The sequence below is a fragment of the Pseudorca crassidens genome, chromosome 1 (genome assembly GCF_039906515.1).
Source record: "Pseudorca crassidens isolate mPseCra1 chromosome 1, mPseCra1.hap1, whole genome shotgun sequence".
Taxonomy (NCBI): domain Eukaryota; kingdom Metazoa; phylum Chordata; class Mammalia; order Artiodactyla; family Delphinidae; genus Pseudorca; species Pseudorca crassidens.
Genome location: NC_090296.1, coordinates 81,053,824 through 81,079,987, shown reverse-complemented (window position 1 = coordinate 81,079,987; position 26,164 = coordinate 81,053,824). Strand labels below are relative to the sequence as shown.

The window sequence follows — 26,164 nt, the reverse complement described above, 5'->3', positions numbered from 1 at the left end:
ATGCTATTGTTTTATGGGGGTGTGGAATGGAGAGGGAGATGGGAAAGGTTATCCCCAAATGATTGTATATCTGGCTAAGTTTCTACCCACAGTTCTCTACGGGGGCCCTCTGCTCTCTATAACGGTTTCCATCGTGATCTCAGGTATTGACAATGATGTTCCTGGAGATTTAAGTTCTGGCATAGACACCTGACATATTTTCAGAGTTCTACAAAATAATGAATTTGATGGGGGTGCTGCAGAATAAATTGCTGGGTTCATCTCCTCTCTGAGGGCAAGTAGCTTCCATCCTAGCCCTCTTAGAGTTTCATATTGCTTAGGGATCAGTGTTTCTGGGTATGTCTTGAGCAACCAGTAACTTTGTTAGGTATTTCATTCAGATCCTCCCACTGTGCATATAAGAAATCACCAAGAATCCTGTTCTAGGAATTCAAAAGATCCCTCTGTCAGTTAGGAATGCTTTTGGGTGAAAGTGACAGAACACCTAAGGGGTGATTGTTGAAACAAGAGGACTTTGGCAGTGACCCAGACTCAATGGCTCCATTACTTCTGTCTCTGGTGGTTTCTTAGCCTTTTGCTCACAGTCACAAGATGGCTACTGAAGCTCCAACCATCCCACCCTTATACCAAAAGGAAAGTGATGGCAGAAAATGGGCTTTCCTTTTATCAGGGAAGAAAAGTTTTCTCTGAAGCCTCACAGTACATGTTTCCTCACTGCTCACTGGTTACAATGGTGTTGCATGCTCATTATTGGACCAGTTCACCATGTGTTGGGATAAAGCATCTTCCTCCAGTTCTTGATAAAAATTGTATTTTGCTAGAAAAGATAAAGGAGTGCGTGTGTGTATGTGTCTGTGGGTAGGCAATAAATTTTGTTTGCTGCATAGCCCTTCTCTCTCCTATAGGCACCCAGGAACAGATCACTCCCTATATGGATTTTCATTCCGAGAGCCTATTGGCTGCTTTGGAATTGATCCCAGAATCATACTAGGTGGTAACATTGGACTCCCCACCCAAGATGGGGAGGGTCAATCAGACTGTCTTTGGTGAGCCTCCAGCACATGGGGAGTTATGGTTCCTATAGATACCCTTCTTCATCATATCTCCAGCTATATCAACCAATGCTTATGTGCTAGTTAGAATGAATGAAGTGACTATTTTGGTGATTCTGTGTTAATTTGACTTCAAAGAGTTGCAAACATAGATCAATTTTAGGCAATAACCAGATCAAGCCATTTCAGGACAGTTTGTATCAGTCTTCATGTTTTTAACAAGATATGATGCCAGGTTGAGTCCGATGCAAATTCATTTGAAATTTTCAAGTTCAGTTAATGAAGGCGTCTAGATTATCTTTAGACCACACAGCCTGCTGCGCTAAAATGGGCCCATTGCAAAGTTATTCTCAAGGGCTGTTACTTCTGTTCCGCCGAACTTCTACTGTTTGTGAGTAAAAAGGGATGATAGCATTTTTGCTCTTCAAGTCTCCCTTTCATAACTTATGCAACGCATCAGCAAGAGTAGCGGACACTGAGGGCACCATGAAAGTTTACAGTGCACACCGTCAGTTTCCTTTCAGTTGCTCTTACTCCACAGTTGAGGTTGGAGGGGTGGAAGGAGCCCCTGACATGCATGGCTTGGTATCTACTCTGCCAGCGTTTCATGAGATGCTACTAACCAACTATGAAAAGACATTCTCTGGGTGTTGATCACAGGTTAGTCTGGGCAAATGACACTACAATTTAATTTTCATGATTGGTATGCGTTTAAACATTTTAATATTTATTTTTAAAATTGTATTTCAGTTTTCAGAAAACAGAGTATGGAGAAAGAAATCATCCTCTTTAGGATAAGCATTTTTCCCAAGTTTCCTTTATTGTTGTTAAGTAAATAAATAACTTCTACAAAACTCATAGTCCAACTGGTTAACTCCTCTGTCCGCAGACACAGGAGCACTTCTTCACCTGGCAGGGATGCTGTGAAGCGTAGTTAATTGTTTGCAAAATGATCCCAAGCTCCTCGATGAAAGCAGCCACACTTCCCATGCCCGTTGTGACTGTTACAGTGATCTCTACTGCCAAGGAGAATTGGATCCAGAATCTGCCTGGATTTTTTTTTTAAATAAATAAATTTATTTAGTTAGTTAGTTTTGGCTGCGTTGGGTCTTCGTTGCTGCGTGCGGGCTTTCTCTAGTTGCGGCGAGCGGGGGCTGCTCTTCGTTGTGGAGCGCGGGCTTCTCACTGTGGGGGCTTCTCTTGCTGCGGAGCACAGGCATTGAAGACTGGCTTGTGTTCAGAGAGGGGCGCATCGGTGCTCGTTCAGTTGTTGGAAAATTGTTCAGCTTGCCTGTGATCTGATTAGGTTTACCTTTAGGGGTGGTGTGCTAGCCAGAGTCGGGTCTTTTACAAAGCTGCCTCCAATAGGGTCACGAGCATCAATCAGAGGAAGAATCCAGGAACAAACCAGTCATTTCCCCAAATTCCTTTTTGCTTTGCTTTTTTTGTTTTTTCAGAGATCAAATTCAAACAGCATTTTATGCTTTCTTTCACTGAACTAACAGTAGCCTGGAGAAGGTATTTTAATCCCTTTACAGAAACTTTTTCTATAAAGTGCACTTTCCGGGGCTCATCTGGAGCACTGCTGGTTTGGGCCTTCAACTGGACCTGGAAGTGCTGGCTGGTCCCTGCGTTGTGCTGTCTCCAAAGTCGTATTTATGGCAAAGGCTACGGTAACTATCAAAAGAAACATGGGCCTTTGTTATACCGCAGAAACTAACACAACATTTGTAAAGGAATTATACTCCAATAAAGATGTTCAGGAAAAAAAAAGAAAAAGAAAAAGAAAAAAACACAAAATAACGTGGACTGCCTCTGAGCTCCTCTGGAGCAGAGGAATGTTAAGCGAGACATCCATCTGCAAAAACAGTCAACTAAATATGCCCACTGCCTGTCCCTGAACTTTAGGAAAAATGGTTTATACTTTTTTTTTTTAACATCTTTATTGGCGTATAATTGCTTTACAATGGTGTGTTAGTTTCTGCTTTATAACAAAGTGAATCAGCTATACATATACATATGTTCCCATATCTCTTCCCTCTTGCGTCTGTCTCCCTCCCACCCTCCCTATCCCATCCCTCCATGCGGTCACAAAGCACCGAGCTGATCTCCCTGTGCTATGCAGCTGCTTCCCACTAGCTATCTGCCTTACGTTTGGTAGTGTATATATGTCCATGCCTCTCTCTCGCTTTGTCACAGCTCACCCTTCCCCCTCCCCATTTCCTCAAGTCCGTCTTCTAGTAGGTTTGTGTCTTTATTCCTGTCTTACCCCTAGGTTCTTCATGACATTTTTTTTTTCTTCAATTCCATATATATGTGTTAGCAGGCGGGATTTGTCTTTCTCTTTCTGACTTACTTCACTCTGTATGACAGACTCTAGGTCTATCCACCTCATTACAAATAGCTCAATTTTGTTTCTTTTTATGGCTGAGTAATATTCCATTGTATACATGTGGCACATCTTCTTTATCCATTCATCCGATGATGGGCACTTAGGTTGTTTCCATCTCCGGGCTATTGTAAATAGAGCTGCAATGAACATTTTGGTACATGACTCTTTTTGAATTATGGTTTTCTCAGGGTATATGCCCAGTAGTGGGATTGCTGGGTCATATGGTAGTTCTATTTGTAGTTTTTTTAGGGAACCTCCATACTGTTCTCCATAGTGGCTGTACCAATTCACATTCCCACCAGCAGTGCAAGAGTGTTCCCTTTTCTCCACACCCTCTCCAGCATTTATTGTTTCTAGATTTTTTGATGATGGCCATTCTGACTGGTGTGAGATGATATCTCATTGTAGTTTTGATTTGCATTTCTCTAATGATTAATGATGTTGAGCATTCTTTCATGTGTTTGTTGGCAGTCTGTATATCTTCTTTGGAGAAATGTCTATTTAGGTCTTCTGCCCATTTTTGGATTGGGTTGTTTGTTTTTTTGTTATTGAGCTGCATGAGCTGCTTGTGAATTTTGGAAATTAATCCTTTGTCAGTTGCTTCATTTGCAAATATTTTCTCCCATTCTGAGGGTTGTCTTTTGGTCTTGCTTATGGTTTCCTTTGCTGTGCAAAAGTTTTGAAGTTTCATTAGGTCCCATTTGTTTATTTTTGTTTTTATTTCCATTTCTCTAGGAGGTGGGTCAAAAAGGATCTTGATGTGATTTATGTCATAGAGTGTTCTGCCTATGTTTTCCTCTAAGAGTTTGATAGTTTCTGGCCTTACATTTAGGTCTTTAATCCATTTTGAGCTTATTTTTGTGTACGGTGTTAGGGAGTGATCTAATCTCATACTTTTACATGTACCTGTCCAGTTTTCCCAGCACCACTTATTGAAGAGGCTGTCCTTTCTCCACTGTACATTCCTGCCTCCTTTATCAAAGATAAGGTGACCATATGTGCGTGGGTTTATCTCTGGGCTTTCTATCCTGTTCCATTGATCTATATTTCTGTTTTTGTGCCAGTACCATACTGTCTTGATTACTGTAGCTTTGTAGTATAGTCTGAAGTCAGGGAGCCTGATTCCTCCAGCTCCGTTTTTCGTTCTCAAGATTGCTTTGGCTATTCGGGGTCTTTTGTGTTTCCATACAAATTGTGAAATTTTTTGTTCTAGTTCTGTGAAAACTGCCAGTGGTAGTTTGATAGGGATTGCATTGAATCTGTAGATTGCTTTGGGTAGTAGAGTCATTTTCACAATGTTGATTCTTCCAATCCAAGAACATACAAAATGAGTTTTAGAAAAGCAATAAAAGCCAAGGTATCCACCTTATACTGATTTCTGTATTAACAGAGAAAACACAGATTTTTAATGGTGCATATCATTTATTAGATGGATCATTCTATGGTAGTAATATTATTAACTATATCATGTATAATACAACTGTATGGTACCAGTTTTGTTAGAGCTCTGATGTATGATATATTAGGTACTAATCTTATTTAATCCTCACAATGGTCCTATGTGATAGGTAGTTTGATTTTACAGTTGAAGAAATGGAAGATTTTACAGCTCAGTTACTTGTAAGTGGAGAAGCAGGGATTCCAACCTGTTGTCAAAGCGTAAGTCACAAGGTTCTACTGGGTACAGTTCTAGAACATGATATACTAATCATTATTGGTAATGATCAGAAAAATTCATGATTTACTATTCATTCAAATATTAGTTATAGGAACAGAAGATGATAAAATAACATCTGTGATTTTTTTTTTAACAGAAGAAAAATAAAATGAAAATGTAAATCAGCCAGAGGAAAAATGTCCTAAAACTGTTTCCAAAATCATTCTTAGTGGCAAATCCTTAGGCTAAATGGCAATGTATAGAAACTCAGTGCGGGGAATTCCCTAGTGATCCAGTGGTTAGGACTCTGCGCTTTCACTGCCGAGGGGCTCAGGTTCGATCCCTGGTCAGGGAACGAAGATCCCGTAAGCTGTGCAGCATGGCCAAAAAAAAAAACGAAAAAGAAAAAGAAACTGAATGCCACCAAATGATAAGGATTTTAGTTTACTAAAGTGCAAATAAAATGGGAATTATTTCTGTCAAAGCAAGAGCTGATTTCTACTACAGAGATTAGGGAATCAGGGACAGGGCAAAAACAGTAAGGTTCAGAATGTTTATTTAAAAATATACCATGATTCTTTACTTTGTAAATACTAAACATAACTTAGATATTGGAAATTCCTTCCAGAATAAATTATTAACCCCATGGTGGAAAGGACAGTGGACAGGAGGCTAGGAGGGACAGATTCTAGTCCTGCCTCCAATTAGCTAGCTCTGTGACCTTGGACGAGTCGCTTGACCTCTCCAGACTTCAGTTTTTTCACCTGTACAATGAGGTCTCTGGTCCCTTCCAATTCTAAAATTCTCAAAGTCTATGAGTCAAACTTATCTCATCTTTGCTAATGGTTCAGTTTTACTTTCCACACACCTCTTAGGGAATTGTCAAGGAACCAACTGAAAAAGCAATTCAATTCTCACATGAGTTTCTTTGCTCACTCCATGCCCCCAAGCTGCTGCTGCTGTTTTTAACCCCTTTGTCATTGGGAAACACTTTCAAGGATAGTGGGGAAGCAAGTAAGATGAAAATAATTTACCAAAAGACCGAGTTTTACATTTACATGCAATGCACTTATGTCCACTTTGCCATCTCGTTCGTTGTTCTGCTTTTCAATTACCCTCTGTTAGTTTGGATTGCTTTTTTTTTTTCATTTACCACAAAATCCTATTTAAAAAATTGTAACTTGGAAAACCAAGATGGATCCTCCTATTCAAATTAGCAAGCTAATTAGCAAATTAGCAATCTAAAATATTTTTAGATTTTTACCTACTAATTTTCCATGTGCAACAACTGTCACTATTTTAGCTGACAGAATTAATGAGCTGATTCAATTGAAAGGTTTTAGGAAAATTATTTATGGCTTAATGGTAAGTATATTAACAAAACCTCCATTACCACGTACAGCATACCTATCTCTTTCATCCTTGAAAATATTTTAAGATTTCTTTTTGGGAGCATATTTTAAAACAAATATAACAAGTATACAATAACTGCTTTATAAAAATGCCCTGCACTAAGTAGGAAATTGATACCCAGATGATACAAAGACCATGAAAGAGAAGGAAGGTGCAGTCTGCAGCTAACCTTGAAACCCCAAGCCTGTTTTTACCAGGAAAACAAACAAACAAGAAAACTAAAAAACTAATGAGTATGTAAGACCATCTAATAGGAGACAATCCTCAAATCTCACAATCCTCACGCAGAGCCCAAAGTATAGAAACCCAGTGTTTTTTTTTGCGGTATGCAGGCCTTTCACTGTTGTGGCCTCTCCCGTTGTGGAGCACAGGCTCCGGATGTGCAGGCTCAGCGGCCATGGCTCGCGGGCCCAGCCACTCCGCGGCATGTGGGATCTTCCCGGACTGGGGCACGAACCCGTGTCCCCTGCATCGGCAGGCGGACTCTCAACCACTGTGCCACCAGGGAAGCCCGAAACCCAATGTTTTTCATCAATAATGTCATGTAACTTGTAGGCGTTTACTTTACTGAGAGCAATAATTATCTGTGGCCTTCTAAAGTGTTTATCTTGAGTTTTAAAATCATATTTCTATTGAAATATTTTGCTTATATGAATTACTAAACAGATCTCAGCCATGGACAGATGTTATTTCACTTGATGTTATAGAACCAGTGAAAAATGTTACTGCTTATTTTATTACTCAGGCCCATGAACAAGATTATGAGTTCTGTTCCAAATGCTTAGAATGTACTTATACTTGCACTAAACATGAATGACCTAGGGTGGGAATTGAAACTATGTGGCATCTATGTGATCACTGCCCACTCCAAAGATTAGTGCCCATAATTGATCACAACCCTATTTCCCGCTGAGCTGAACTCGGCCTCAGAATCCTTCTCTATAGCAGTGGATGCAGCTACCACAAGCAAATAGAAAACTATTTGCTGCCTGAAGTCTAGAAGTAAAATACCTTATTAAAAGCCCCATAGGTTTGCCTCTTTCCTTATTACCCTGTAACTGTCCTCCCTGAAAATTTCAAATCTTTTGTTTTCATTTTGACAAGTAATGATTTATTTTTAAAAAAAATGACCATTTGGGACTTCCCTGGTGGCACAGTGGATAAGAATCCACCTGCCAATGGAGGGGACATGGGTTCGAGCCCTGGTCTGGGAAGATCCCACATGCCACGGAGCAACTAAGCCCGTGCGCCACAACTACTGAGCCTGTGCTCTAGAGCCCGCCAGCCACAACTACTGAGCCCACGTGCCACAACTACTGAAGCCCGCGTGCCTAGAGCCCGTGCTCCACAACAAGAGAAGCCACCGCAATGAGAAGCCTGCACACCGCAACGAAGAGTAGCCCCCGCTCGCCACAACTAGAGAAAGCCTGCATGCAGGAACGAAGACCCAACGCAGCCAAAAATAAATTAAATCTTAAAAAAAAAAAAAAAGACCATTTATTGCACATTTTTGAATTTCTCACAGCACCTCAAACACTTCTAAACACACATTAGGAACTCTATAAATACTTGTGTCTTGAAGAGTCTAAATGCTAGAAATACAAGATGGAAACATCCCACAGAGCCAAAGAGGACCCAATCACAGTGACGTCTGTCCTGGGCTTCAGTTCTCTCCAGACACTCACAGAAGGAATCACACACCAAAACGGCCCCAACAAATTAAGTCCTGGGAGAGCAAAGGAGAAACATGGAAATTCCAGTTCCTTTTGTGTTATAAGTTTTCAAAATATGAGGAAATATGCCAAATGCCTTTGATAATATACTCTGAATTAATGACTAACAGGGAAATGCCCCCTGAGCAGTTCATGGACAGTGTCTCTCCCAAGTCAGATCCTGTTGGCAAATGACCAAAGAACCCTTCTCTCCTGAGCCAGCAGACACTTCTATGGCCAGGAAGCACTCTGATATCAACTCAGCATTATAAAAGTGAGCAATTAAAAGCACCATTTGCAGTTAATCTAATAATTCCACTGAATATCCCCAAACCTGTGTACAAAACATATTTTATTTGGGGCCCTGACTTGATTTTAGGGTAAACTGTTTCTTAAATAGAAATATAAAGATAAAGATAAGCCTTAAGCCTTTTTTTTTTAAAGAGAAACAAAGATAAGATTTTAAAATGTTTGAGTTAATTTAGCAATATACTGGATAAACAATAAGGTACTAAGGCTAAATTTAAGGCAAATGCAATGAAAGAACATGAATTCCCCTTAAGACTAAGTATCAAATAGTCTGGTTGATGAAACTGCTGTACTTTAGGTTTTGAGGGTTTCTAAAGTAAGTAATTCTCTAATTAACACCAAAATATATGATGCTTTTCTCCGGTTCCAATACATACACCCAGTTTTCAGCTGAAGAAAATGAGAAAGTTAAAATTAAAAAGGCCCAATTATTTCTTTAATGCAAGCAAGTGAGAACATATTTAATATAAATGTAACAGTCATTCATTTGTGCATTCAACATTTATTGAACACCTGCTCTGTGCCAGGAACTCTGTTAGCTATTAGGGGTTAGAGCGGGGAACAAGATATAGTTCCTACTCTATGGAGCTTACAAGCGAGTCAGAAATCTTGCCATTAAACAACTACAGAAAGAAGTATGTCAACAATTGAGATAAATGTGGCACAATCAAATAAAAGGCCCTTGTTTACAACTTTCGGTTTACTTACAAAACTATGGTTTCCTACAGAGGTCGTTTGGATTATGTAAATTTTGATTTGCCCTATAAAAGAAATTTCAATTAAAATTAAAAGATAGAGTCTCCTGGGCTTCCCTGGTGGCGCAGTGGTTGAGAGTCCGCCTGCCTATGCAGGGGACACGGGTTCGTGCCCCAGTCCGCGAAGATTCCACATGCCGCGGAGCGGCTGGGCCCGTGAGCCATGGCCGCTGAGCCTGCGTGTCCAGAGCCTGTGCTCGGCAACGGGAGAGGCCACAACAGTGAGAGGCCCGCGTACCGTTAAAAAAAAAAAAAAAAGTCTCCTATAGATACATTCAATTGTAATTTCGGATTGTATCTGTGTTGAATATAAAAATGACAAAGGCATTTTTTTTTTTTTTAAGAAAAAAGTGCTATTTATTCTAGAAATGCTTTTAACGGAGGGTGTTTCCAGGGGAATTCACTGCTTTAGGTTAACGGTTGGTGGCTTCATGTTCAGGCCTCAATTAAACTCTGAACTTCCATTGTTATCACTTAATTGACTTGGTTATATCTCATGTCAGCATTTCCAAATGACCTTCCTTTTAAAAAATAAAAATTACCTGACATAGAAGCATTGTTGCAGCAATCCCACACTGTCTTCATGTATGGCTGGGCCTAGAATCTGCTTAGCTTATCTACCACTAGGGTACCTCCCATCATCCTTGCTTATAACATGAGACAGCTCCAGGTACATGCATGTTGAGGGAAAAGAGATGAAAAATGAAATCTATCTATTATCACGACTATTATTAAGATGACAACTAAATCCACTGATATCCACTTTATTCTAAGACAGGGAGTTAGTCTTAAATACCTTGCATATCACGATTAAATATTGTCAAGTTATGCTTATTTTAAAGCAGGATTATGTGCATCTTTTCCTTACAAGTGTCTCCGAAGGTTTAGTTGTGCTAGTTAACCAGATGGAAACTTAAATCCTTTTTACTTGTACGTGAGACAACAATAAGAACAAGTTGGGTTTCTTTAACTAATGAGTGGGATTTTATATAAAGTAGGTATGACGCCAAGATGCAACTCTGCTAGACTGACTGAAGCAAATTAAGGCATCAAATGAGCGTTTCCCCTCCCCCTGCATTGTGGAAAAGTTTTAAAAGTCTTTTTGAAGTACTTTGATCAAGCTTTGAAATCATTTTAGTGGATGACTATTGTATGAGAACTGTAATTTATAGTCCTTGACCTAAGCAGCTCTTTGTCTCACAGCCACATTCAAAACAATAGCAGGAAAGTGAAAAACACAAGGGGAACCCAAGCTGTTCTGGTTATTATTTAATTCATAATTCCATTTTCCTTAATCTTTCAAATCCAGGCATGTTCTTAATAAAACATCTTCAGACTGTTTTTACTATATATAGGAAGGTTAGTTTGGGGTAATACAATTAGATGGTCCGAACTTTTGTCACTGCGACCCTTCCTTAACCTGAGAGTGACTTCCCAGGCAGGTCCAGAGAGGCACCTCTCTATAAGTGGTGACAGTGCAGGCAAACTCCTATTGTTTGCCTTTTATTTCCTCTCTAGTTAAGCTGGCTTTGTTCCTTGACCCTAATTGAGAATGTGCCAATTGGGAGATTTTCTCCTCCTGTCCTATTCACAAAATAGTTATACTTTTTGAGGCAACTTGCAGATCACATGGAAAATGGCAAGCTGCCCCCAACATGAACGAGCTAGGAGTGATTCTCTAACTAAATCACAGAGACATTTTACTATTTAAATTCGTAATTTTAATCAGCTGAACACCACCATTCAGCCTGAAAGTATCTGTAAACCTCACGTGTTCTTTTGGCTCCTTTTGCCAAAACAGTTACTGACACACTAAACCTCAGACCATATTTGACCCTGTAATATCTTAGTTACAAGTTTTATCACCTTCAGATGCCAAAGATGCTTAGGTGTGCTTTTCCCCAGAGAGCTTAGGTCAATTGTTCTCCCCCAACTTGGACTCCAAAAAATATATGGATCAGGACTCCGATGAGCTGCATTTTGGTCCTGGGATCATTTTCTAGAGAGAAAAAGAGACAAGGGGTAGTGAGAGAGTGCGGAACGTGTGTCCACGTGGAAGGAAACTGCAAAGGCAGGAGAAGGCGAGGACAGCCAGGAAGAGGCAGGAAGTGAGGGGAGTACAGCACATGGAAGATCTAATTCAACTGAAACTCCAGGTCCTAGGGCGGAACAGGTTAAAAAGAGCAGACATCTCAGCTATCTTGGTTCCAGAGAGGAAAGGAAACACTGGGTGTAGCTCCTCAGGGAGGGGTGAGTGAATTAACTGTTCACTTGGGGGCTGTGCATTAATTAGTGAGGCCCCCCCCAGGGCCCATTTAGTGGATGACCTCATCCAGGGCTCTAAGCTATCCCCTGGAGGCTTCAATGAGTGAATGCACCCCCCAAAGACGGACAATTTATCATCTTCTTCCAGGGTGGAATCAAGCCTTGCCAATAATGAGCAGGTACACACACTGATGCTTAAAAGAAAATGATTCCCTCTGGAGATCCAGCTTTCTACTCTGCACCCCTGAGCCTCCCTTTTATATATGATTTTAGGAGTGTTAGAAGAGTTGACATACACCTCGCCTGAAGCAAAAGAAAAAAAAAGAATTCTCACCGTTCTTTGTTTGTTTTTTGGGTGGAAATGGGGTGGGGTCTATGAAGTCACCTGAAATACTGGATCCGCTTTGTTCTGAGCTCATGCCTCTGCATGCTTCGAACAAATAGGGTCTCTCGTTTGTGAGAGCAGACACTGGGCAAGTCTATATATGCAGAGAGAACAGCATTTAGTTTTACGTTCGTGCATATACGCCTGCTTTCTGACTTGGCATAATTTATTAACACAGTTTGCAGAAAGCTCCATAACACAAGATTTGACTTTAATGTTAATGCTCTAATGATGAGAGCCAAAAAAAAAAGGTGTCACCCCCATGTATACCCTCTAGGGCTGATGTTTACACGGTCTAAATTTAAAAAACAAATAAGTAAACAAACAACACATACAGATAGACCACAGATAAGTATTCCTTACATAAAAGAGGAACAAGGAGGATTTCAGCTTCCAGTCTGGGAACGCTAGGCCCCTCACCACACTCTTCCAACTGAAAAATAGTAGACGTTATAATCACATTAGTTTTTATGTTGAATAAAGCTTAGTTTTAAATAACTTGTAACTTTATCATAGTACGTACAGTCTGCTGCTGGTTCCTTCCCCACTTTGCAGGGCCAGATTTTAAAACGCCATTCATAAAGAGGAGGTGGTGCCCTTGCCAGAGAACACCGGTACCTTCTCCTAACACATTATGTCAGGGCACCAGTTGAAGAGCAAATTCTGAAATGCAAGCACCTCTTTCATTTTTTAAATTTATTTGTGCACCGTCATCATAAATTTGTTTAATATAAAACAATCAAATTCTTGACGAAGGTTTAACAGGGTTTTCAACATCTGTGCAGATAAATGTAATTTATTTCTAAAGAAGAAAAAGCAGTTTAGAGCATGCCATGAAAACTGCTTTTAACAACATTTTAGTCTAAAATGTGTGTGTGTGTGTGTGTGTGTGTGTGTGTGAGTGTGTATCAAGACAACAGCAGTGGTTCCAAATCATTCTATTTTACTCATGAAACCTGCATGGTGAATCTTACACTGAAACAGAAGTTTGCCTGATGCCACCTTACTGTTTCATCTTCTTCCTCTTTCTTTTTTGTTTAATGCAACTTGCAACAGAGCTAAAATCCATGCCTGAACCTGACATGTTTGTGTCCTTCAAAAGGAAAGGCAGTAGGCAGATTTCTGCAAATCTTCTTAGGTACAAAATGAACAAAGTACAAATGGTATATTTAGTCTTTTGAAAGAACCAAGCGATGTATATAACTTGAAGGTGTTTGTAAAAGTTACATTTTTACTAATATTTCCAAACTCATTCAACATTATAAAGAATATTATGTTTTGTCAACATGAGGGCAAATATTTTACTAAGTACATTTTTGGGTATGGATTAATTTTTCACCTTCCTAAAAGATAGGTTTATAATGAATTTACTGATGTTTTCCTTTAGATTGAAATTTGGTTTGCAGTAGAAAAAGTGAATAAATGAAAGTGAACAAATACAAAACTTCTTTTGCTTACTTGAAAATTCCTCTAGGTTTATTTTTGGTACACTTAATTCATTCAAAGCTGAACAATCCTAATGCCTAAATTATTTGAGTGTTATATAATTATGCGGTATAAAATGCAGATACAAAGCAGAGTACAGAATGCGCTTTTGAAAAATTTTACTCATAAAAATACTGACTACCATACATACTGACAACTAGTTACGTTTAAAAATAAACTCTTGTCAAGGCTGGCACCCAGCTTCAGTCGTCTGCCCTCAGCCCCCAATCCAAAGAAGGAGTGTGGTTTCCAGACACAACGTAACTCATGCTTTTAAATGAGATAAATGGAAAATGTTTGGTGCTTAAATAAGTATTATAGAAAGAGGAAATTCTCATCAAGTATATTTTTTTCAGCTTGGCTTACTGCCATAGAAGTCAGGAAACCATAAAGACTGGACAAAACAAACGCAGGCTCCCAGCAAGGTCTGCCCTTGCAGGTGAGAGCGAAAATCTAGTTGCAGCCTTCATGATTTCGGCTTTGCTGGGACTGTGCTAGGTTATTCCATGACAGTAACGCAACCCTGGGTATCTGTGAGTGTACATGAAGAGAAAGGGGGAGGGAGAGAGAATGAATGGAGGCTTACCAAAAAAAAAAAAAAAAAGAGGGCGATTCAGTAACTGGGAGGAAAATTGAAAAATCACACCTTTCAGTCTCCACATTTTTTCTTTTGTTCAGTATATAAGGAGAAACCATCCGGAAGGAAGAAAGATTATGACTATCTATAAACTAACTGTTTGACAGAGACAGAAATGCTGATAATGAGTGGGCTGTGTCTGTAGTTCTTGGCTGTTCACATGAGCAAGGGGTGAAGGAAAACAGAAACTCTTGATATGTTTGTCTAAAGAGGTAGTGGTGTGACCACGGGCAGCGAGAGTTCAGCTGAAGTTCAGGGCAGATGCTGCCAGGAGTTTACACTGCAGGAAAGTAAAATTGCTTCCGGATTCATCTTTTCCTCCCAGCTTCTCTTCCAGGACCATCAGGGTCAAGCAATGCTATGGCATAAGGTGACGATGTTGGTGGGGAAACAGGCTTGGAGCAGGATGCCCCTTTCCCGGTTACAGTCTAGCTCCTGGATAAATCCGTACCAGTAGATGACTAAGCCTGGCCCAAACCTGCAAAAACATGAGAAAATAACATGCACACACAGTATCAACATAGTTCCAGAAAAAGGTAATCCTTGAAGCATGGATAAGATGATTAAATGACTTTATCGTACAAAGTTTTTGTTTCGGTTGCTACGATTATGACTGAAAGTAGCTGAACTTACACCAAAGAGCTTCTTTCATGCAAGTGTCACCGCCTTGGACGGATTTGTTACCTTTCTTTCAAGGAACCTGAACTATTTCACTACTCTAATTACCTCTCAGTCAGGTGTTGTGACGACTTAGCTGATGAAGGACAAAAGCAGAGTAGAAACAGCATTGATTTGGGCAGCACCAGGCTTGGGATTTTAGCCTCTTGACATTTAGAGGCACTCTTTTAAAAGTTAAACCTACCTATTTTCAACTAAGGAAAAAAAAATATTTGGAAAATAATTTTAAAAAAATCAACAGCTCAAGGTCATCTTCTGGCTATAATGCTCTATTCACGTACCAATAGGGCCAGAAGTTCCTTCTGTCATTCATTCTTTCTAGTCTTAAAAACAAAAAACAAACCCATATGACAACTGGGATCCTGCAAAGAGTTCTCTCGGCCCCTTCACTCTCTGCATTACAGCCTCTCTAAGCGTGAACATGGCATGAAATTTGGTCGTAGGTTCTCATCACGAAAGTAAGGAATAATGCCATGTAGAGTTCTGAAAAAGTCTAGACAGATGGAGGCTTGAAACCTCAATGTTTCTAAATTGTGCCTCCGAATTATCTCCAATTTGGTTAGCGGCTCACTCAGGAAGTAGCCAGCAGGAAGTTGAGACCTCTAGGCTGGGTTCATAACGATGTAATCACTATCAATCACTGTGCACACAGAGATGTTTTGCACATCAGTTTCACGTTTTTCCTACGGAGAGTACTTAATTAAAGGGCAGCTCTACTTTTGGTGTCGTGTTGCAGGAATTTTACAGTGAAAGCATAAATTATGAACGTTGGGTTAGTAAAAGGATGTCTAAAAACAGAACTGCTTTCTGTATTCTGACATTACAGCAGGCTGAACCACGCTAGGCCAAAAAGCTTTTTCCTTCCATGATTTATTATATGCTGAAGTGTACTTGCCAAACCTAACAGTACAGGATGGGCTGCAAGATACTGTATGCACAGAAACAAGTTCAGTTGGATGTCATGGAATAGTTTATTTGCCAAGCTGTACACGAGATTAATTAGAACTTTTGTATTCCCTCCATGCAGGGATAGAATCATGAGACGTTGACTCATCAACTGAACTTGTTCTAGGGGACACAGGAGCTGTATAGGATGAGAAGCCTTGGAGCACCAGGCGCTGTGACATTTACCTGAATTCAGGGCTGATTGCAAATGCTTTTGTTTCTCAGTATCTCTGGGGAGAGTTTCCTTTGTGGTCAGAAGAATCAGGCACCTAGGGCATGAGGTATTTGGGGCCCCAGTGCTTAAATGCACACCAGGTGAAGCTCACACCTGGACGAGGTCTTGCTTCCATGTTAACCAAGGGTTTCTTAGTAACTTTTAATCACAAACAATTGTCTGCAATGGATACCATTTGGTATCTTGATTTTACAAAGAGCTCTATGACTAGTATCAAATGATCTAAGGTTTGTCAAAACAAGTCTGGCAAGAGCAAGAAGACCTATGATTTGGAGGACCATGTCTGAGAAGCCTCAAACCTTCCCATCAGTGAAGCAGCCCTCAGTCACAGCCTCAAGAAATCTACTGTTAACCTCAACACATTCCCCTGTTTTATTACACAGCCATTCTTGAGGCCGTGATGTCCTTTAGAAAGGCGCTCATATTTCTATGAAGGGAGAAAAAAAACCAAGGTGATCTAACCAGTCATGGAAAAGAACAAAAGAATATATAGAGGTCATAAACAACAAGCCCAGTGTTTTGAAGATTTAATAAAACAAAAACACATATCACCAGCCTGCGCTTTCCCTGAATCATAAGCCAAAGGACACGAAGCAAGAAGGCTCTTTACGAAAATGGCATTGCCTAGGCATGAAAGTCAGGCTGGGGGACACCTCAGTGACCAAGAAAGTGGACTTGTTTCACTTGTGAGGCAACATATGAAATCAGCACCTGGAAAAGGTTTTGCAAGATTGTGAATCTAAACATTTCATGTAGTGGTTCACTTAGGAGGACTCTCTGAAGGTAGCAACACAGATCTATGAACTGTTTTTAGTATGTATGAGAAATGACTTGCAAGAAGGCTCTACCCTCTATCTAAGTCATTGTTCCCTAGCTTTGGGGTGAAATTATATTTACTTGGGAAATACCAGCTCTCTCCTATGACCCAAAAGCTCTGATTGACAATATGTGCTTAATTAATTAAAAACGAGGAAATACGACTCCCTTTGTAAATAAAGATTGGTAGACAGAGGCTTTCAAATTATGGAGTCTTTGAATGACAACAATAATGAGGACTTTAGAGGGTTAAAAGTTTGGAAATTTAACGGGAGAACAAGACCTGGCCTTGTTCCCAATACCTTGAGTGCATTTCTGACGTTTCTCCAACAGCTGAGGATCCAGAGATTATCAGATGCCGGCAAATTAACCTTTCAGCAACTTGGCTGTTTATGAAGAGGCCGACCGCATTAGGCAACATTACATAATCCATTCCTCCATTATCGGAACCAGCAGAAGGCAACATGTAGGCTGATAATTCGAAAAATCAAGCAACCCATCTCTAGTATTTCCTTCTGAAAAGTTGTAAAACGGAGTAAACAAGACCTAGGAAATTTTTATGTTGGTCAAGTACAGGCTGATGGGCCTAGAGACTTCACCTTTTTGATGCCTACTTCCATTTATTGTGGCACTACTGGACAATAATGAGATCACTGGGAAGGCAAACATAACCTTTGTGACCAATAAAAATCAGTCTATTCACAGAATTTAAAAGAAAACAGAGTCCTTGGATCTGAGCAAATGTGCAAAGCAGAGGGCTGGTCTGCTACTGGGATTGCAGCCCTCCCTACCAGGCCGGAGACACTCAGTAATGGGATGTATATGGATATCTGAATTGACTGTGTAAACACATTTCAAGGTTGACTGTAATTTGAAGGTTACTATACTCATGGTCAAGTAATAAGATCAAAGACTCCAAATGGATTTTAAAAACTCCTGTGGAGCAGAGCCTGGAATGTAAGTGACTCTTGAACAAGTAATTCTGCTTGCAAATAAAATACCACCAAATTAGCAACAATAACAAATACCTCTTGAAAAACTGGGAGGTGAAAGTCAAGAGCCATGACAGACCTTGAGGGTATGAAAGATAAAGCTCCTCATAAATAATGACAACCTTATAAATGTGTTTGAAATGTGTTTCTCTGGTTTCCTTCCATTTTAGAGTATTTAGAGAAATTAAGCAGGAGGCTGTGGAATGAAAGCTGGGCACCCTTCTGTGGTCTTTGTGCACAGTTGTCTCCCAGAGATTACATGTTTCATCATTGTCTCTTTGCTACGTTGTGACCCTTTTGAGGGCAAGGACCATGTTTTATTTACATTTGTGTCCTCTGGGGCTAGCACAGTACCTGGTACATGACAGATACCCTCAAGAACAAGATGGAGAACACAGAGTTAATAATAGGATCAGACAGCTTTGTTGCACTGGTTATTAAATCAGTGGAGGCCTAGAGATGGGCAAGATGGAAGGACTCGGCTATTGCCATGGTCTGGCATTTTTATTAGTGAGCAGGATAGCACCCTAATGGCATACAAACAGATTATAGTGCTAGTAATAATAACAGTTACAACAATGTTAATTATTAACACTTTCATCGCACTTACTACGTGACAGACACTGTTCTAGGCACTTTACACGTATCGATCCATTTAACTCTCAGGTCAGCCCCATGAGGGAGGAAGAGACAATTACTGTCCCTATTTTACAAATGAAGAAACTGAGGCACAGAGAAATTAAGTATCTTGCCAAAGGTCTTAGCTAAAAAGTGGAGGAACATGTTTTGGAACCCAGGACTGGATGGAGGGTCTGTGACTGTCTTGCTATGATGTAGTGATCAGTCTACTAAATATGGTAAAATGGTATTAGAATGGTATTTCTTTAACCAGAAAAAGAGGGGAAATGCCCTATGAACTTGTTAGACCACACTTAGAGTGTTGTGGAGGGTTCTGGTGTCATATTTTAAGGAGAATAGCTCTAGTCTGGAAATGATCCAGAGGAGACCTCTAGGGTGTTTGAGGAAGCATTAGATTAACAAAGTATATGTGACCTGGAAATGAGAACTCAGGGTGGTGATACGCTCATTCACCACCTACGGATGTTTACAGTGCTCACGGGAGAAGGAATTAGATTCCTATTGTAGCTCTTGAGCACAGACCTAGGGCAATGTTTAAAAGTAACCAAGAATCAGATTTTGATTGAACATGAATAACAATCATTGAGTGAGTTTGGAAGTGGATCTTTCCTCAGTCAGGCCTTCGGATGAGACCACAGACCCTGAGCCAATAACTTAAACGCAGAGAGAGGGTGAAGAAGAGGGCCCAACAAGCTATACCCATATTCCTGACCCACAGAAAAGGTGAGATAACAAATGTGTGCTATTTTAAGTCATGTAGTTTTGGGTGTTTTTTTTAATATAGCAATAGATAACTAATAGATACACCTGCACTACAGACTTGAGTAGTCAAATACCATTCTTCACGTACGCAGTATGGAGAGTCCTGTTGGCTACAGACTGGCTTTTGTCAGTTACACCTGCACCTAGACTTTATAGCAGAAGGGATTACCGAATGAGATTATCAATAAGTAGCAACTCTTCATCAAGGGGAAATCTCAGATAGGAAGCAACTCTGTTTTTACACTAACAGAGCTTCCTGGCTCCTAACTTAGACTATATACCAAGGCCCCTCCCTGCTGCATATCTAGGATGCTGGGGTTATCCAAAGAAGTATAGAAATCATAAAATAAAATGAAGAATTCTGCATATTTTCTCAAGTTCTGTGGTTTTGGTGTTAGAGTTGGTTATTGGGCTTCTGAAGCTGCAAATAGAGGGTAGAGATAGGGTGTGGGAGGTTGGTTACAGTTGAGGTGACTGCTGACAATTAGAGAAGAGACACTAAAAAAACCCAACCAACCAACCAAACAAACAAAAAAACAACCCAATTGTAGTAATCCAAGGCTATTTGGTGCGGGGGCAAATAGACTTTGTCAACCTCAACAGGTGCTGAGGACAGCCCAGGAAAAACAAATGCTGGTTTCATTTTGTTCAGTTAAAAAAGGCAGTAAAATCTGTAAGATATTTTTTAAAAAATTGTCACCAAGAATGTTTTAAAAATGGTACTTCAGTGAGTAAATTCTTAGTTTTCCAGAAAAATTTAGCTATCCTCAGATAGTCTCTGAGGTTGTTAGATTATGAATGTTGGACAGAATACGGTACAAGTTATAAAGGAAGTCTTTCTACAGCTCTCTGAGCAAGTCAGAGGCACAGACAGGAAATTTGGGCCCCCAAATTAAGGAAGGACTTGCTTACTCTTTCTAAACTATAAAAAAAAACACCCTCCCTTCCTTGCCATGGCTCTACATTATCCTATAACTCAGGAATTACTTGGCTGGTAGTTTTACTTATGGAGAAAAGAGAAGACTATTAACTTTCTATTGTTAAGACTTTTCCTTGAGGCACCTTCTTCAGAGAGGCTGAAATGAAAGATAAATGCAGGAATTTAGAGATTTCCAATCACATATTAGATATCATTTTGCGAAATTAGCCCCCAAAACCAGCTCCCTGGTTGGTTTCCTGAAGCCTGTTTAGCTTCTATGTCTCCACAGATTTCAGAGGGCACTTGACCAGACATTATGTCTATAAAGATGCTGTCTTAATACAAATAAAATGATTCTAATACCCAACAGCAAAAAGGTAACTTTTACTGCACACTCATTACGTGGCAGGCAGTGCTTCAAGCACTTTTTTTTTTTTTTTTTTTTTTGCGGTACGCAGGCCTCTCACTGTTGTGGCCTCTCCCGCTGCGGAGCACAGGCTCCAGACGCGCAGGCACAGTGGCCATGGCTCACGGGCCCAGCCGCTCCGTGGCATGTGGGATCTTCCCGGACCGGGGCACGAACCCGTGTCCCCTGCATCGGCAGGCGGACTCTCAACCACTGTGCCACCAGGGAAGCCCGTCAAGCACTTTTACATGTACAGGCTAATTTGGTATGCACAAGGCAGCCCCCTATGCAGGAAGGGTGGGGGTGATACTGTGATTATCCCCATTTCACAGATGAAAAAACTGAGGCACTAAAATGGTTAGGCTTTGAACTTAAGCAGTCTGGCTCTATGGCTTGTGCTTGTAACCACTACATTATACTGTCTCTCATTATGCCTTGTATTTACACAGCAATTTGTAACAGTCATTCACCTTTGAAAAAATATTTACAACACCTAGAAATGAGAGGGGAGCAGGGGCCTGGAAGGCAGGTGACTAATCAAAAGTTCAGTGTATGCGTTGGAATTCACCTGTCCTACAGGAATAATTCTTCAAGTATGAAGTCAATAGTTTCACACTAAAAAGTTTATCTAGCTACTCTTTTAGGTTTAAGTGTCACCATGTTTAGGAAGTATATGTAAAGCAACGTACAATTCAGGTGAAAGAAATTAAAGTGACTGCATTTGAGGGAGCGTACTTGAAGCATTTGACAATCAGGTGGAAGTAAGCTGGGGAATGAGAATCATAGCCTGTTCACATAAATGGAAATAAACAGCTGGAATAAGTTATGAGGAAAACTGAGGGAAGCAACGGGTCTAAGTGAGTGTGTCAGGTGGAGATTTGTTTTCCCAGAAAAGAAGGTTCAGACTTGCTAAACAGGGTTGATACGGTGAACTCCAAAGGCCCATTTTTGCTCCTAAAATCCTTCTAGTACAGAGATGTATCTCATATTTGTGCAATTAACTTGGCTTATCAATGTTTTCAGCTCCAAGAGGAAATAACCACGTATTTAAAAAAAATCAATACAATTTTCCATCTCTTTTGATAATATGAAGGTGAAGGGTGGTGGAAGACTCATATCCTATTGTACAATTTGCCTTTCTACATAGAATAAGAGAAAACTCATGAGACTGATCATATACTTCTCAATGAGCTACGTTACCATTTTTACATAAAAAAGGATTCTACAATACCAGGGTTCTACAATATAAATCTGGATCGAGTCAATAAAACAAACAATTTTCAACTGAAGGATGACAAGAGGACCATGGAATGATCTGATGATTTTAGTAAAGTTTCTTGTTCATGAGGGTCTTCATAAAACAATAAAAATAAAACCTAGCTGTATTGATTCAAATCTTTGTTTCCAACCTAAATCTTATTTTTCAATTCATAAGCAAATAGAAAACGCCTCTCCAAAAGAGGAATAGCAGAGAATCTTTTTTTTTTTTCTTTCTCATTTTGAGTTGCTGTGTGGGGTCTGGGATATCTTCTGAGGATGTGTGCAGACATGTGGCTGCTGGAAGTCAATTGTTTCACCATCAAAAAGACTTGCATGTGGTTTTCATGAAGAACACATTCTCAAACACACAGTTCAGGATGAAGGAGAAATATAAAACATCTTGTAATTGTTTTAAAATAAACTCTTATACTGTTTATTTAGTTTTAATCTGCGTGTTGTAGATTGGTTATGCACTTGTTAATCACTGTTGTATGTATCTCTAGACAGAGTTGTAAATAACTTTTCAGTCCAAGTGAAATATGCTTGCACATGTTTATATGCAAAGTATGTGTGTATTTATGCCTATGTATAAATATGTGTACAATAATAATAGATTAGTGATCATGCAATATAGCATCCTAAGGTTCTGGCACTATGGTCAATTTCATATACAATGCGAATATTCTTTTTTGGTAATATATAGAGATGAAGTAAAAATATAAATTGATTGTTTCATTTGCTTCTTTTGCTTGGCAGTTCTGTGTTTGCAAATTGAAATGACTAAAGAAAGAGAATCCTAGTTACGAATATTCTTGTTCAATTCATGGATCTTGGTTAGTAAAATTGCAGTTCTCTTTGTAACATCAACTCACTGTCTATAATTTTGAAAACAAAAAAGGAAAATATATGAGAAATACTGATTCACCCTTGGCCTTTATGCCACATAGAAAATAAACAGAAAATACATTATTTTGAAGAAAATTTAAAATGTATATAAATACACAACCACAACCACCTGAAATTCTCCCTGGTGTTTATACAACTCGGCATTTTCATGTCTACATTAAATTGCCTGGAAAAGTGCTTAATTTCCACTCCACTTTGTCCTGTGTTGGAAATTCTTAGATGCTATACTAACAGTCTTTCCAGCCTATAGTAAATCTCTTCTCCAAAGAGAAAAACTGAAGTAGGCAGGATAGAAAACAAAGGCAGAAGCCTTTTTATATTTAATCTGTTGTCTTTAATATCTGTTTTCTTGGAGAAACACTAACCCCTGGCAGTGAGGCAGGCTCTCTGCATGTGCCCATTAAGAGTCTACATGTAAGCCTGCATATTCATCCTGCGTGGAGCACAAGTCACACAAGAAAGGATATTCCTCTCCTTTAGATACTTACAGTTCACATTTTAATAATGTAGAACCATGCACATTTAAGTGTAAAATATGTTTCTAAATATTGAATAATTATTATTGAATAATAAAATAATAATAAACGAACAAAGTGCCAAAAGGTTCACAGTGAAAGAATAATTAGAATAACATGGTGTTCTAGAAGTTTTCCTAGACAAGGCGAGTTCCCAGCTATGCTGCATTTATTCATACAATGGCTCTTTTAATTTTTTCCATTATACACACATGTTTTTTGAGGGAAGAATGAAGACTGGGGTTAGGGGTCCCAAGAGATGTAGAGGGATGGCAGAATCAGAAGCATATTGAGACGATTTCATTGTAAGACTAGAGAATGAGTTTAAGTATGATAGCCCTGTTTTTTTGTTTCAAATGAGGATGTGTAGAGTGGACAGTACACATCCTCAAATGGGAAGAAGAGAGAAACACCAAATGCAGTGAAAGAAACCGAAACCATAAAAATCACAAAGTACCCAAGGTCATATTTACTTTGAAAAACACTTAAGTACTAAGAGTGAGAGAACACTTCAGGCGGACCTTGGGTGCAAATCATATCTATCTCCCTAGAATTTATACCCCAGCCTTTTTCCAAAAGTTGGGGTAGTTTACAAAATTGGTTGTGTGAATTATTACATGTTTTCTCAGTTATTTCCCCAGGGAAACATGCCAAAGGCAAACCCATCGTTTCAGCTGATTTAGGGTTTGATGCCAGGGGATTTATAATTGATATGACAACCATAATGGAAAGTGATCATCACACTGGCAACACATGGGCTGACAGTGCGCTAGTCCATTTTGGTGTTTGCCAGTTAGAGACTTGCTCGGATAAATTTTGAGGTTATTTCTGAACTTTTCATTACCAACTTCCTGAATACTAGAAACTAGAAATGTGTTATACAATAGAAAAGATTTTATCACATAAACATTGCTTACCCCAAATATATTTTTTTCACGTAGTCTTTTATTATTAGGTAGAGGGGGGATGGGGTCTCTTTTTCCTCGGCTCAGTTCACAGAAGATCACAGGGTAACCCAGACTTCAGTCAGACATTTATCTCAAGACACAAAGAGATTTATGGGTTCTGGATATATAAAAGTCTGCTTAAAATAAAAAAATTATCGGAATTTTCATACTTGGCAAAGTCAAATAACTAAAGGATTAAGGCTGATACATGTTTGCCCTATAAATCTATCGTTAACCAAATGTGACACAATGCTTCAGGTATGTCAGATCCCAACTTGCTCTAAACGTGTAGTTAAAAATTTCTCTTAATCACAGTAAATATTTCACGATAAGGAAAATCTCTCTGGCTAACCATCACAGTCCTCAAAAGCAAACCTCCCAATTTTACAGATCCATAAAGGCAAATACTGGAAAGAGGAGAAAAAAATCTGAAGGTAGAACCATCTAGGTCATTAGGAAAAGTGGTCAGGCAAGGAAAAACAATTTACAAAATACGGTTCTTAGAAAAAAATAAAAGAGATAATCCAGCCTTGCAGTTATTAAACAAACACTTCTAGAATGCAAGCTCCATGAGGACAGCTTGTATTTCACCGCACACAGGAGTCAGCCAATAAATATTGCATGAATGAATACCACTATAGAGCCCCTGCCTCAGGAGAAGCTGTGAATGCTGTCATGCATTTGGAAAAAAAAAATCTTTTGCTGATAACTCTCCACCGTGTAGGGAAGAAAAGTCATTTTTAAAGGTGAGAAAACGAGCTTTAAAAATATGCCCAAGTTGCACACTGAAGAGCTAGCTCCCCGAGGGGCTATTAGGAATCTCTGCTTTCCAGGTTGTTACGGGGGAGATGATGCTGTGTTCTAAAAGCTGGGAGGAAGCACGAGTACTGTTCCCTAGAAGGGCCACTCCTGATGGCTGACGTGGTGACTATGAGGTGGGTAGGAATTAACTGCTAAGAAGAAAAACTAAGCACTTGGGAGCCAATCCCTGCACACAGGTGGCTCTCTCTTCCTTGAAATACAATCAATTCAGGTAGGCTTTTGTTTACAGTAGCTTTTATCTAGAAGATAAGGTTGTAAAAACATCAATCAAAATGAAGTACTACTGTTTCTGGCCATATCTCGGCAGGTTCATCTGTTTTATTTCTTCCTCCCTTTCCAAATACCTTAAGGTGTTTAAGATGAGTGAAGAGATATCAAACTATTACAGTGAACTGTATTTGTATGACCCACGGATTTGCACCCCATGAACCACAAATACCATCCCTACGGTGCCTGCGCATTCCCAGGTTCAGGAGGAGCCTGTGTTCCTGTTGCTTTGCTTTTCGATCACATATAAACTTTACAGAACGATCTTTACGCCATTTTCAATAGTGCTGCTTTAAGAAAATGAGGAGTTGATGGCTTCTCTATGTTGGTGTGAGGCTTTTAACTTATTTCTACCCTGCCCTTTTCCCCAAAAGGCGTGTGTAATAAAATAGCAAAATAGAAAATTGAGCTCAGGAAAAGAAGAATGCATTTTACGGTTAAACTGAACTTCGAAGGTCAACTGCACAGTTAACAAAATTTTAAATTTAAGCCCATAAAGACCCTACCTGATTTTAGTTTTAACTGCATTACTTATTTAATGCCAGATCCGTACAATGAAGCTCTGAGGCAGGGATGTTTCCAAGTGATGAGGGTAACTCTGTTGAGGGAGTGAAAAGGCACACTGGCTCAACTCCAGAGAATAGTTACCAACAGGGCAGTGAGGTGGGCAGGAGAGGCCTGAGCGTCACGCACAGACAGACGCATGGGAGGGCAGCTGTACTGGTGGTCACCTGGAAACAGACCTTAAAGCTAGACACAGACGGCAGGCCCCCCCCTCCCCCCCCCCCCCCGCCCCCCGGGCTGGATGCAGGTTGTACTGAGGGTCTGCATGGTGGAAAATATCTTATCTGTCCTTCTTCAGATTACAAGTCATTCGTCAGGGCTGGGCTCTGTGAGTAATTTTTCTGCTTGATCCCCTTCTAAATACAACTAGAGTAAGGCATTCTAGTAAATGTAATGCCTGGTGGTTAACCCATTTCAGACTCAAGTCAC

The 26,164-nt window shown here is 39.7% G+C and overlaps 1 protein-coding gene across 6 annotated transcripts in view; it reads right to left on the bottom strand.

Annotated features, from left to right (window-relative positions):
- Nucleotides 1-26,164, bottom strand: part of CDIN1 (CDAN1 interacting nuclease 1) — a 232,996-nt gene that overhangs the window by 5,373 nt on the left and 201,459 nt on the right. Inside the window, exons 11-13 of one of the 6 annotated variants that reach the window (XM_067742399.1) lie at nt 12,304-12,373; nt 11,941-12,034; nt 9,833-11,289 (exon numbers count right to left, since the gene is read on the bottom strand). In XM_067742399.1, coding sequence (XP_067598500.1) covers nt 11,201-11,289; nt 11,941-12,034; nt 12,304-12,373 — 253 coding nt within the window. In that variant the 3' untranslated portion in view covers nt 9,833-11,200. Of the gene's footprint in view, nt 1-7,995; nt 12,035-12,303; nt 12,374-12,402; nt 14,541-26,164 lie in introns of those variants that run through there. The other 5 variants (XM_067742408.1, XM_067742395.1, XM_067742405.1 and 2 more) reach the window with 5 other exon arrangements.